This window comes from Calidris pugnax, unplaced genomic scaffold (genome assembly GCF_001431845.1).
Source record: "Calidris pugnax isolate Ruff unplaced genomic scaffold, ASM143184v1 scaffold15, whole genome shotgun sequence".
Classification (NCBI taxonomy): Eukaryota; Metazoa; Chordata; class Aves; order Charadriiformes; family Scolopacidae; genus Calidris; species Calidris pugnax.
In genome coordinates this window covers 714,278-727,634 of record NW_015090774.1, presented here as the reverse complement: position 1 = coordinate 727,634, position 13,357 = coordinate 714,278, and the positions used below count along the sequence as shown (strand labels likewise).

The 13,357-nt window shown below is 34.1% G+C and overlaps 1 protein-coding gene across 11 annotated transcripts in view; it reads right to left on the bottom strand.

Moving 5' to 3' along the window:
• Nucleotides 1-13,357, bottom strand: part of NEK1 (NIMA-related kinase 1) — a 49,299-nt gene that overhangs the window by 33,073 nt on the left and 2,869 nt on the right. For 9 of the 11 annotated variants that reach the window (XM_014943757.1, XM_014943794.1, XM_014943812.1 and 6 more), the window contains exons 2-11: nucleotides 11,774-11,922; nucleotides 11,601-11,697; nucleotides 9,466-9,563; nucleotides 8,225-8,308; nucleotides 7,689-7,756; nucleotides 7,483-7,569; nucleotides 6,341-6,395; nucleotides 4,844-5,044; nucleotides 2,540-2,600; nucleotides 1,267-1,424 (exon numbers count right to left, since the gene is read on the bottom strand). In XM_014943757.1, the coding sequence (XP_014799243.1) occupies nucleotides 1,267-1,424; nucleotides 2,540-2,600; nucleotides 4,844-5,044; nucleotides 6,341-6,395; nucleotides 7,483-7,569; nucleotides 7,689-7,756; nucleotides 8,225-8,308; nucleotides 9,466-9,563; nucleotides 11,601-11,697; nucleotides 11,774-11,890 (1,026 nt within the window). In that variant the 5' untranslated portion in view covers nucleotides 11,891-11,922. Of the gene's footprint in view, nucleotides 1-1,266; nucleotides 1,425-2,539; nucleotides 2,601-4,843; nucleotides 5,045-6,340; nucleotides 6,396-7,482; nucleotides 7,570-7,688; nucleotides 7,781-8,224; nucleotides 8,309-9,465; nucleotides 9,564-10,618; nucleotides 10,732-11,600; nucleotides 11,698-11,773; nucleotides 11,923-13,357 lie in introns of those variants that run through there. The other 2 variants (XM_014943829.1, XM_014943844.1) reach the window with 2 other exon arrangements.

The window sequence follows — 13,357 nt, the reverse complement described above, 5'->3', positions numbered from 1 at the left end:
TTAAGTCAATGTAGTTCAAGTACAGTGAATTGTTTAGTATCACTACACAAAGGAGATGATGGTTACATGCTCCTCTGGAACTTCTTACACACAGCAAAGAGGGTATTTCCCTCAGTCTTTACCCTGCCACTTTAAGTCTCTGTGCAAATACTATTGGTGTCAGCTGGTGCAACCGATTATAAAGAACAGAAGACTGATAGATGGTTGTGCAACCAAGCTTTAAAACATATAAACCTTGTGATTTCATAAGGACATACAGGAAGTCTGTGCATTCCCTGCTTCTTGCTCTTTTTTTTAAACTGTGTATCACAAGGCTTGTGTGATCAATGAGTTTTTCCCTAAACCTCCAATAATTTTTGAACTTCAAAGATAAATTGTTATCTCGGGGATCATTTTCTAACCACCTATCAAATTCAACAGATGGGGAACATAATACTGAGTTCTTTATCCAGAAGTGCAATGGGAGAAAGGAAAAAAAAAAACACCTCTAAAACCCACAAAAAACCCCACCACCACAGCAAAAATATTATTCATTCAGAAGAAAAAACTGAATTAGTTCTTTTGATGAAGTAGGAGATTCTTGGTTGGTAGTTGTTTGGCACACGCATATAGTTCAAAATTAGCCGTATCTTAAACATCTCCTAGCCAGGCAGTAATTAAAGGAATAAAGATAGGAAAAAGGAGTTTTATGTAATAAGGAGTACAGACAAAATGACTGGAAGAAAGATCAGAAGTACTATATGAAGGTATGCAGAAGACTATTTCTTATTAGCTCATGTAATTAAGTCTGTGAAACTCCTCTTCCAATTATACAATTCCTGTGGCTGACAACAATTTAGAAAATTACTAAGAATAGTTTTTTACGTTTTGAAAATTTGAGATTTTTGAACAAGGAAGAAAGATGCAAAGATTCTTATCCAATGTCAATGATCTTGGTATACCTGACAGAATTCCAATATTTCTAGGAGTGGTCAATGCTAACAAAGGAACTGAAAACATGCAAAGTACATCTAATTCAGCAGTGAAATTAAAAACCAAACCTAAGGTAGCAGTCTCAAAAAATCATCACATTAAAACCAACTAAACAACAACAACAACAACAAAAAAATCAACAATGAAGCAAGCTGAGCATTTCAACTACTACTGCTTCCTTTGCAGATGCATGTGTCCACATAAAAGATATTTTGAAAGGAATGCATAGTATTTTCATAGCGTTTAAATAAGGTATGAGAAAAACAGTTCAATTTAAGTAAGTCAGCTTCCTACCTGTCTAGATTTGGCCAGCGGCTTCTTCTCATTAGGCTTTTTAGGTGCATCACAAGACTTCCTCATTACTAAAGGCACTCCATATTTTGCAGCAGGTTTAGTAATTTTCTGAGCTGGTCCAACTGAAGTCAGTGTTTGTTCTTGAGCTGGTCTTTTAGCTAAAAAGAAAAAATTTGGTTTACAGCTATCCGGGCTGGCCCATGTGCTGTATTTCCCTTTCCCAAGGTCTTGGAAGAGCAAAGGTGGAGGAAAACAGGTGAACTGCTAATATTTCATTTACATGAGCTGATGTATAAGTGCAGTATACCCAGCTGTCCAAAAAGACTTGATAAGAAACAGCAAAGCTGTTTTTTCTTTAGCTTCTTTTTGAGCTTTTCTCTCTCAACACTTCACTTCAAACTGGAGAGTTAAAGCTTATTTCAGCTGCTTTATTACCCAGTTGCCATGCACATAGGGAAAAGTTTTCATAATGGAATGGAGAGACAGGCCTCCCCCCACTAGCGACACCGGACCGCAACCTGCAACACTAATGTCAGCTGAAGACGAGTTCTTGAAGCGCTTCAAGGGCCTTCAGAGATATTGTGTTCCCAGCAGAGTTCCTGAAAATATGCCAGTATTGCAGATTTGATTCTGTGCTAGCAGGGCTCTCTTATTACAGAATAGGACAGCAGTAAAACACTTATACACCACTATCAAAAGACGCCAAAGCACTTGCCACAGCTTCAAGGAATTACAAGGAAATAAAATAAAGAAAGGAGAAGAAATCTATGGGGAAAAAAAAAAAAAGGGTAAAATAATGCAGGAAAGTGAAGTAAGGTAAGATTTTCATGACAAAGAGAAACAATCTAATTTTGTACCAGTAGTAGCAATTCTACTGCTCTGAGCTGAAGTCAAGGCTTAATCCTGGAATCTCCAACAAAACGTCCCACAATTTTTTTTTGTTTTGTTTTTACAATAAAATGTTATTTCTCATTATCCATTTGTCATTAGTAAGGGGAAATAAATAAAAATACAATAAGAAAATTTGGGAAGCATAGTATACTGCCAGAGGAAAAGCACACCTAAAATATTACAGGACCATACTTTATACTTGCATCATTTGCCCCCTGCGTACATCCAGCTCCCCAGGAGAGAACGGTAAATTGCTTCCCTCTCTTTTTTTTCCTGAAACTTCTAAATCAGGTATAAGAACACACCAGAAGCACAAAAGAACAAAGCTACATACACTATTGTGCCAGAGCTGAAAGCATCAGCACTTCACATGCTTACCTACCTGGTGCAGCCTGTGGTCCAAACTTCTGGAAGATTTTGTGATTGAATTCTTCTGCAATAAGCTAAACAAAAAGTTGAACAATTAGCTAACAGTATTTATATCTGAAGCAAGAAAGAACTCCTTTCCAGAGAAGTGTGCCACTCCCAGAAAGCATCTAACTCATAGTATTTACTGTAACTAAAATTTAAATGAATACTTAGCTTTATGTATTCAATTTAGTATTGCTAATGTTAATGTGAAGCTGGATTCAGTATTTTCAACTATTTTTTGTCATAAATACTCAAATAATTAAATAAAAAAGGAATTAGTCTGACTTCTGGGTAGCACGTGTTACCTCATTTATGAGCTAAGAATGTAGAAGAAAGTTAATATAAGCATCAACATGGTTTTCTGCATAGTTCATTTTAGATTTCTGTACAGTTGCCAAATTTAACTTCAAACTGAGACAGCTTGTGTTGAAAAAATTGCCCTTCAGAAATGTTTGCAGTTTTTAGTTTATCCTTTTCAAAACAGGAAGATGACTACATATGTGGATATCTAGGAACAACGTATACAGCATGCTGTCAAGCATATCAAATTGACATAAAATATGGGAAACAGCATTACTGCAGTAAAAAAAAAAATAGAGTCTAGACAAAGAACATTCAAACATGAAAAGGCCATCATGTATGTAGCTCTGAACCCAACACCTCAAAAACCATGTGGTAGAAATGAAAAAGGTTCAAAGAGCAGCAAGGATAATTAGAAGTGTTGAAAAACTTCAGCACAAAGAATAAATAAGCTTGTTCTTCAGCTTATAAAAAGATGACTGCGAGGCAATCTTACAGGTTTAGAATACCATATGTGATTTTGCAGAGAAAGCAGAGAAACACACAAAGGCAGCAAATTATAATATTGGTATTATCTATTATTAGAAGTGGGGTACAACTGAATACAAGGAGGAAGGGTTAGAACAAACAAAGTTGATGCTTTCTGCAACAAGTAGCAGACCTGTAAAATTTCTTACTGATTATAAAAACTTCTGCAGGTTAAAGAAGAAATCAGATAAGTCCATGGAAGGGAAATCCATTGAGGACAACTAAATACCAAGGCAGATGATTCCTGAGCTGATGCAACTGAGACAACAAAAGATGAAGGCTGGGAGAGTATTATAGGGTAGAGTCATGTAGGCTTGCCTTGTTCGTATAGGACTCACCAGGCACTGAATACAAATGTACCTGTGATTGACACATTTAGTAAAAGGTGCTAAGTGCTGATTTTTTGTTGGTTTTAAGATTAGGTAACATCTCCAAGGCAAACATGTTAGTGATTCAGTTGGAAAAACTGCATGCAAGTATTCTTACTCAATCTAGGAGAAATTAGTATTTTCATCTGGTAGTAGTCTATTACTAATTATACTTTGCCTGACTAAATCCAAATAAATTTCATACCCATTCTAGCTACTGGAAATAAAGTCACATAAAACTATTACTGTTGTAAAATAAGCTTATCTGTAAAGACATCTGAATCTTAACTTTCATTGTGACTTTAACCTGAACTATTATTAGTTGAAAGTCTATTTCATATACTATTGAAATTTCCATTATATATGGCCTTCTCATGAAATTTCTTCATTTGCAAGTTAGAATCCATCAGAATCCTTTATACTTAGCGACTTGTCCTTTTGCATTAATTTCCTAATGTCTTTTTCTGTCTATATTTATTTAAATCATATCAATACTATTATTCACTTGTTAATATTGATCTCTTTTGATTAGATTCATATTAAGAGGACACGGATAGATGTCAAATGATATCAATAGATTCTAAACAGAATAGTGACCAACTTCAAGGTTATATACATGTGATACATTTAAACATCAAGAAATTTAAAGGCTAATTGACTTAGCAATACTTCATAGAACATGCTTTCAAGCCACTCCAAATTCAAAACAAAAAATGGATGGAAAAAATACGATAAAGCAGCGATGCTAAAATCATTCACAGAACCATTTAATGAAAAAATGCATATCTAAACAAATCAATGTCTCACTCATAATTCCTTGCTACATAGATGAACACACAAAATAATGCACTTAAGAAAATGCCAATTTAAATTTGTTTGTGGAAACTACCAAGTACTTAAGCAACTTGAGATTTTTCTTTAGAGTTCATAGTAAATTTTTTTTTTTCCTCAACTGAAAGCGTCTCTATTAAAACTCTATGGAATACCATTACTCTAATTTGTCATGTAACATTAAAATAAAAATAAAGAAAAGTCCTATGATTTTTTTAGTAAAGTTATAATTAAAACTAACTTCATACCTGTGGTGTGAGAAACTTTTCAACCCGTTTGGCTATAAAGTTTTTCTCCAATATGGAGTTTACTGATGGTCTATTTCTAGGATTCCTTTTAAATAACTGTGACAGCAGATTACGTAGGTCATAGGAGTAATGCACAGAAACAGGAGGGAAAGGTCCAGAAATTATCTTCAGTACCAAGTTCTTCATGTTACCAGCTTCAAACTACATCACATGAGAAAGAAAACAGTTACTACATACTACTGACTGTCTGTGCACACGTAAGGCTGCATATAAAGATCAGGAGGAAAACAAAATTGACACACCTTCCCTTCCTTAGATAAATTATAACAAATTTTCAAGGCTCTCAACAATTTATATCAGCAGTTCAAAATAACCTGATGCCAAGTATTTTGATTATACACACATCATAATATAGATAATTCATACTACAAAGATATAAATTTTCCTAACAAATAATTATCTAAATCTAGACTGACAATGATATATAATTAAGAATAAAATAATTATATAATTATCTGCTTGATCTCCTCTCCCAAACACTTTCAACCATCACATGCCTTCTGCCCTTTTTAGCAAAGCCATATTTCAAATAAGAGATTGTAAAGCATTCACACTCATTCAGTGTAAAATCCAAAGAAATGCTTAGACTTCAGTTTAAGCTCAGGAGACAGGGCACATCATTTCAATTCCTTTGTACAATAAAAAGAAAACAGTACGTATCATCCAGCTCATAGAAAACAACCTATTGCCATCAGCTCTTGGAAAGGCAACATTGCCAGCATTGCTGCCACAGAAAAGACCCTAGCAGTAAGAAATTATGAGAGCTTGAAATGAAATTAAATCCTTACCCCTTGAATTTTTTCTTCCGATTTTCATATTTTTTCTTTTAATAAAAATAAGTACTAAACAAACAAAAAAAAAACACAAAAAAGAGCCACACAACACCAAAAAACCCCAACAAATCTACAACCAAACCAACACAAAAAAAAGGTCTCTTCTTCCCTTCCTAACTGGAAAACAAATTATTAAGATGTATGTTTCAAAACAACAAACACACACACACAAAGCAATTCTCATGTGGGGAATTTTTTCTAAGAACTATTTCTGTTTTAAACAGAAATGCATTAATCCATCTGCACAAAAGCCAACAGTCCAAATTCAGACTTTCAATGAAAGCATCAAGATTTTGGAAAGAAAGGGACACCATTCACAGTTTGTTGCAGCACCTAACAATTTTTTCAGCTAACACAGTTAATCAAAAATCTACATTGAAAAAAAATAATAAAGTACAGTGCTAAGATTTCTGGAGAGATTGTCATGAACCAAAGCACAGATAGAAAAATGTTGGTCAGTATAGGAGAGAAGACTAAAACGTTGAAGATAATTCTAAACAGTCACCATGAGAGCCTTTCATCAACTGAAACACAATTGTGTAACATCAGGAAAAAACCGTTTCAAAACACTATTCTTTTAAAGAAACAAGAAGTTCCAACTCACCGCATGTTTAAGTGTGCACATTTCATAGAGAACACAACCAAGGGCCCAGATATCACTAAATCAAAGAGAAAATACTTAAGAATCAGTTCTAGGTGTAACATCACCAAGTAACTTATAACTGTATAATCTATTTTCGAAAAGGGAAAAGGTTTTATTTTGAGTAACTACAAGCTCCCTTTTTCTTCCACTTCCACTTCCCCAAACCACAAAACCCCCAAACAAAAAAACTGCAAACAAAGAATTCAACAACCAAAAATAAAGCCTATCTGAAAACCAGATGGGGCTATCTGGGCTCCAGATTCTATTCAGAACTTTTCATCTGAGCCACCCCAATCGGAGAAATTAGACAAAATATGGACAAAGGCTTTTTTCTTTAAATGTATGCATTTACCTGAGGTCTTTGAATTAAATAAACAAAAAACCAACAAAAACCACAACCCAGTCCAGCAAGTACAAGTCTTAAAGTCAATTTACACTGTTTGACATTGACTTACCTTACCCTCAATCATTACAGGATTACAATATTTGGTTAGAATAGCATTGGATAATAAATCCCACATGGGAGAAATTAAGGGGCAAGGAACTGCTCTAATTTTTGTCTTTTAAGAAACCAACTGAAATTAATGTAAGGCACTCACAGCAATGGATACAGCAGCTTAGTGAAGCTTAAGACTAACTTGATAATAGCATTAACAAATTACATGAGGGACAGCATTACCAGATACAACCTACTGCCAGAACCACAATCGTGTAAGTAAAGTATCTGTATGATGCTTATCTAAGCAAACTGAGCCACCTATCTATGTATGTGTTTGTCATTTCATCCTTAACACGCTTTCACATTCACACTGCATAAAACTAAGACAGTACAACTAGCACGTAGATAGGCAAAAAGAGCACCATAACTAAAAACACAGCTTAATGCTCTGAGTTTTAGATCTAGCTAAGTCACCTCTGCATCACATTGCTTTGTGCTGCACAGACCTACTAAGGTCTGACTTGTAGAGTGAGAGTCAGTACCTTCTTGGGTAAGAGATGAACTAATGGCTGTTTCACCATCGTTAAACAGAACAGACTCAGATTTCTAAAGAACTCACTTTCTTCTCCTTACCAAAACCGTTTAATAAAATGCTTATTAGTACCTTTTATTGTTGTAAGGTTTGTTCTGACAGATTTCAGGCGACAAATAGTATGGCGTTCCTATGCAAGTGCGAGCCAACTCAGCAGTACTAAGGAAAAAATAAGAATGAATGTTAATAGTTAACTCACATGAACTGCACAGATTGTGTTTTCCTAGATCAAAGCGATTTAGACTAAGTCAGAGAAAACAGCACCAAAAAGGAGTTACCTGTTAAGAACTCTGGCGATCCCAAAGTCTCCCAGCTGTATTGTTCCATCTTTGGTTAAAAATATATTCTTGATATAGAAATTTTAAGAAGTCTGTTAATTAAAACATTCATACAATTGCACACTTTTTGTTCTCAACATGTTTTGGGAAGAATGAAGTTTTCTACCATTCAGTCACTCTGAAGTAACTAGCAGTAGCGTTATTGACTACTATGAAACACCAGACTTTTTCTAGTCCTACTTCATCAAAATCAAAGAAAACACTAATTACACATTCTAAAATATAACCTCTTCTGTCCCCACACATAAATATATGAGTAATACTCAAGTAGCTGCATCAAATAGCCTCATCTTTGTACAAATATCATATTAACCTCATCCTGACAATTCTGAAGCAAAAAAAAGTGTCCAGTATTAGAAATGTTTATGTAAAAAGACTATTTTCCATAATTTGCCAACTTATGGCTACATACGTAGAAAGATACGTATGTAATCACTTTGGAAGTAAGTTCAGTTAAAAAATAATTACCTACATACCTGTGACTTTATGTCCCGATGCAAGATTTTTCTATCATGTATGTGTTTTAGTGCTAAACAGATTTGTACAAACCAATCCAGAATCTATGCATAAAAGAAAATGCAACATCAGCACCGTTATTTATCTGAAAGGTTCCCCGGTTATATAACTGAAGATATTATCAAATCCATTTTATAACTATAACTAAAGATTTTCCCCTCTTGCCACAAACCTGTCTTCATTTATACCATAAAATAATTAAAAACATAACAGTACTGTCACTATACTGCAAACTTTTAAATGAAAGATGCCTATTACCCAGATTAGTATTAAGCCTGAGACTACTAGTTCTGTTACATATTAAAATGTAATGGAAGTACACAATATGAATTTGATTAGCTAAAATGTTTAAGACCTGGAACTTGCATCTTAAAGATTATACTTTTGCTGTAACCAGTACAACAAGTCTTCTTGTAGTCAGGTAACTAACCAAGAGTCTAAAAAGCTATACTGATGTTTACAGAAAAACTTATCCAGTAATTCTACGTATTTTATCTTAAAAAGAAAAATAGTACAAAGTGTATTTCAATGAGAAAGACACCAAACAGCATATAACTCAATGATTACCAACAAGGCAACAAAACTTTTTTTTTTAGATTTATAAAAAAGACAATATATAAAGGGACTAACTACAAGAACTTTTCCATGTATAAGCTTTTTCCATGTGGTTTCACATTCCCAACTTAGAGGTACATACATGCCAGAATTACAGTATAATGCCAGGTGTAATTTTCACTTTTCCATTGTAAGCTCTTCTTGTAAAGGTGAGCCCAAATTAGAAAACTGAAAAGTTTTACAAATTATATCTAAAAAGTTTTATGATTACCCTATTCTAAACACCATCAATACACCTAATACACTACTAAGCCTTTCCAACCACAGGTAAATTGAGATCCCACTGAATGCAGGCATAAAAGCATAGAAAGAATTTTTAAACAAGGAAACATATATCAGTTTTAACCAAAAAATTGAATGCTACATAATCTGTTTTAATTTAATTTAATCAAATCTGTATATAAAATCCTCTCCCACATGGAGAAGAGTCTTTTTAAGATGCTACTGTGACTGATGGCTGATGAATGAGAATCACAATTTGAGAACCTTCTTTTAGATTAAGCAACCACATCTACTGAAGAGAAACAAAATAATTTAAAGCTCATGAAGAAGTATCATGCAGCAAAACACTGCAGTTTGCTGTTACCTGATCTTCAGAAAATAAGATTCCTTTCTGGGCGTTTATTTTTTTAAATAGGTCTCCTCCTTCACAGTAATCCATCACTATGTAGAGACAGCCATTTTCTGTAAATGAAAACACAAATTATTTCAAAAAGAAAAAAACAAACCCAATCATTAACATAAGTTGCTGAATATCTTCACTGCAGTCACAGAAAAAGCAACAACAAAAAAAAATATTAACTTTTTCACATGCAGCTTCAGATATCTTTTATTAGCCCTTTTTTTCAAACTTCCAGTTTATTTACTATTTTGAGTTTCACAACTTCAGTTTCCTATTTCTGGTAACTGCTTTGATATGGAGAGAACAAAGTGACATCTGCTGAATCAATGCCCCAAAATGGGTTTCAAAACCACTATGAAATTAGAGTCACTTTACAAATGCAATATAAAACTATTCTTCAACCTGCTTTTAAACATCCTAGAGATCTTCTACTCTAAAATTAGAGGTCTCTAGTTCTAATTTAGGAAGTTGTTTCTATTTGCCTAATTATTTCTTAGAGTTTTACCTGGACAAGGTATTACTTGTGCAAAGCTCAAGAAAGTGACAATCACCAGCTCTCATATCAGAAATACAGTTCATTTCAGAGCCTGAAGAACCATAATAAAACTTCCAGCAGAGAATGACAGATGAAAACAATTATTTCCCCATTTTTAATGAAATTTGGGGAGACTTCCAGAAATCCTACATGAGTTTCTACTAGGAGGTATAAATAATACATTTCTTTGTTCCCCAATGCAATCTTTTCCAGTTACTGACGAAAAAAGATTAGGCAGACGTACATTGCAAGTTACCAAAACAACAAGAACTACAATACTCGCGTATTAGGCGTGATTTTTAGAAGAGCTGAATAAATGCATAAAATCAATCACATGCTGCTCAAAAGAAAAACTCTTATATTTTATGAAAGAGTTAGTCATAGCACCCTAGAGTAAAAAATTAATTAAATCATCACATATTGGCTTAAACTTCACTCCCACAGAATGCTTCTGCGATTTGTCTTTCAAAACATCAAACCCAGGATTTTTCTTTTCTGCTTACAGCTGTTTGTATCTTGGTTAAGCTTCATAATTGGTATTATTTTTAAAAATGATCGTAGGAGCCTGGATTTCTTACAGACCTGTTGCTGAAATAATTCTCTTTTATAAACCAAATCAGTATGTTCAAAGTCAATGTGCTTTAGCAACAAAGATGAAACATGAAGTCTTGTGAACTACAGATTACAGGATCTACCTTGTAAGAAGAAAAAAGAAAAAAACAGACTTAAAGAACAGGCCTCTATTACAGAGAAGACAGAAGCATGGATTTATAAATCAGAAGACTACGGCTGCGCAACATGACTATAGCACAAAATTATAATTTAATTAATAGATTAAAAAAAAGCCCCCAAAAGACATATGAAAGTCAGCAAAAAGGAAGGAAAGGAGAAAAGACCAGTGTTCCTAAACAGTATCTCAAATAATATTTAGGTTTCTCAATAGTATTTTAACCTATATAATAATCTCTTAGAATCTTTTATCTATTCTGTTCATCACCCAAGACATTCACTGTGAAATCAATGTGGAATTTATTTTGCCTTCCTTCATAGCTTGATGAAGCAAACAGTCCCATCTATTTTTCCAGCTCTGAAAGCAATTATATGATTATAATTACTGAAGATTGCATTTTAAGAGAACAGATCTTGAAATAAAATTGCTCTTGCTAAGTTATCAATACTCAAATTTAGACCATACTCATATTTAACATGCACAAGCATTCAAATTGTTGGTTGACACACAAGTGTTCAAGGAGACTTATACTCTGGAGACACGAGAACATAACCCTTTTTTTAAGCATCAATCAAAACTGATGCAGGTAAGGAAGAGACATGAACACTTCTGTTTAATTGTTGTGTGGGTTTTTTTAAATTACTATTAATTTTAAATGTGCAGGGGAACTGTGAAAAAAATACAACCAAACAGAACTGAAGCAAGCAATAAAAGCATGAAAAATACTGATTAAAGAGAGAAAACACACTGACTTTCAAACTACCTGCAATAAGTAGTGCAAAGACAGTCACTTACTTTTATTACTTCAGTTTCTACTGTATTAATCAATCTTACCTTCAAATGACTCCCTATACAGGACAATATTCGGATGTTTCATGTTAGCCAACACAGCAACTTCTCTCCTTGATTCTTCTCTCTCCTTATTTGACATCTTTTGAAAGAAAACAATGATTTTTGAGAGCAGGAACACAAAAATAATGAATCAGTAATTAATAATAATCACTTACCTTAGAGATGTTTATTTCTTTAATAACATACTGTTGCCCATTTTCTTTAGCTTTGACAAGAATTGCTTTCCCAAAGGAACCTTCTCCAATCTTTCTTATTTTAATATATTTATCCATAGTTATCTTCTTAAGGCATCTTTAGTCAAGTACTAGGCAAACACAAAACAGATATAGTTAGTTGCACTTAGTCATCCAGCCTGCCAGGTCATACTACTTTTTTTTTTTTTTAATTGCAAATGTCAACCCATTTGTCTCAGTTGCATCACGCGCTTTGTAGCTTTTCTGTAAACCATCTAGTCCCTTAGACTCTTAGTCTCAATTCCATTTTGGTACAGTTGGCTCACTTGGTGTAGAAAAACAGTTGCATTGCTAAAATGGGATTAATCTTTCCTCTTGACAAACAGTATTAAAAAACGCATGTGTTTTATCGTTAAATAAAGCAAGTAGTCGGTGCCATAACTTCTGATTCAGCTGGCATGCAAACATCATACAAAGCTATAGCGCCTGGTTAACAATCTTTCATTCAATTCTACTTGGAAGAACTATGATAGCATGGGGAAATAAAATTCCTACATGTTGTATCTTAAGAAGCACTAAATTCAATATTTTGGAAGTTAGTCACTATAATGAGCCCAAAAGTGGACTGAATTCAAAGAGATCTCCATCAAGTTCAGAATCATTATTCAATATAGAAAGATGTGACCTTAATTCTGACTGAAAACTTAGATAATTTATTTTTCTATCTTGCACAGAAATAATTTCATTACAAAATGGTGCAAATCAGTATTTTCAGTACACTATCTGATCACTGAGGCTACCTTTTGAGATTAAACAGGTTAGTTAGCTGAATGTTAAGGTCCTAAAAAACACTTTGGTAAAAATCAGACACTAGTGAACTGTATGTGGAAGGTATAGCAATGTAGAGAAGCGTCAGAACAGCAAAGCAAATTGATGAAACAAAGATCAAAGGGATAAACATCAAAACAAACTCATGGTGGACTAAAAGGTCGTCTTTTCTACAGCAGAAAGAGCTTCCACAGCCCTGAGGAAGTTTCTATAAGCCAAAAAAGCCAAAAAGGTTCCTAAGCTTTTTTGCATCCAAGTCTCACTTGAGAGCACCAACAGCATTTATGCGTAGCTGTATCCAGCTTCCTTACAAGAGACCCTACTAGCTTAGATCCATACTTCACACACATATCAGGTGAGGCTCTTCCTCCTGATTTGGGATCACTTTTTTGTCACAGAATTACCATGCACTAAACACAATGCTACTAGTCTCAGGAAGATGTATGGAAGCAGACTGAAAAGAATAAACTTGATTAGTATAGCAAGACAAAACACAAAAAAATGAAGTAATCTTTTCTGCAAAACAGGAGATGGGAAAACAACCAAGACTAAGGATAGCTACCAGGAAAGAAAACACTGAAAACAACAGGCCTGCAACGTCTTAGTGGGTTTTGGGTTTTTTTGCCTTGCAAGTATGGAAAGGTAAGTTTAGTGTGAAGTTGCATTTCTAAAAAAAGACTCAGTACTAGCATCAATAGTCCCTTCTGGGCAATGACAAAATGTAACAGGTGGGACACG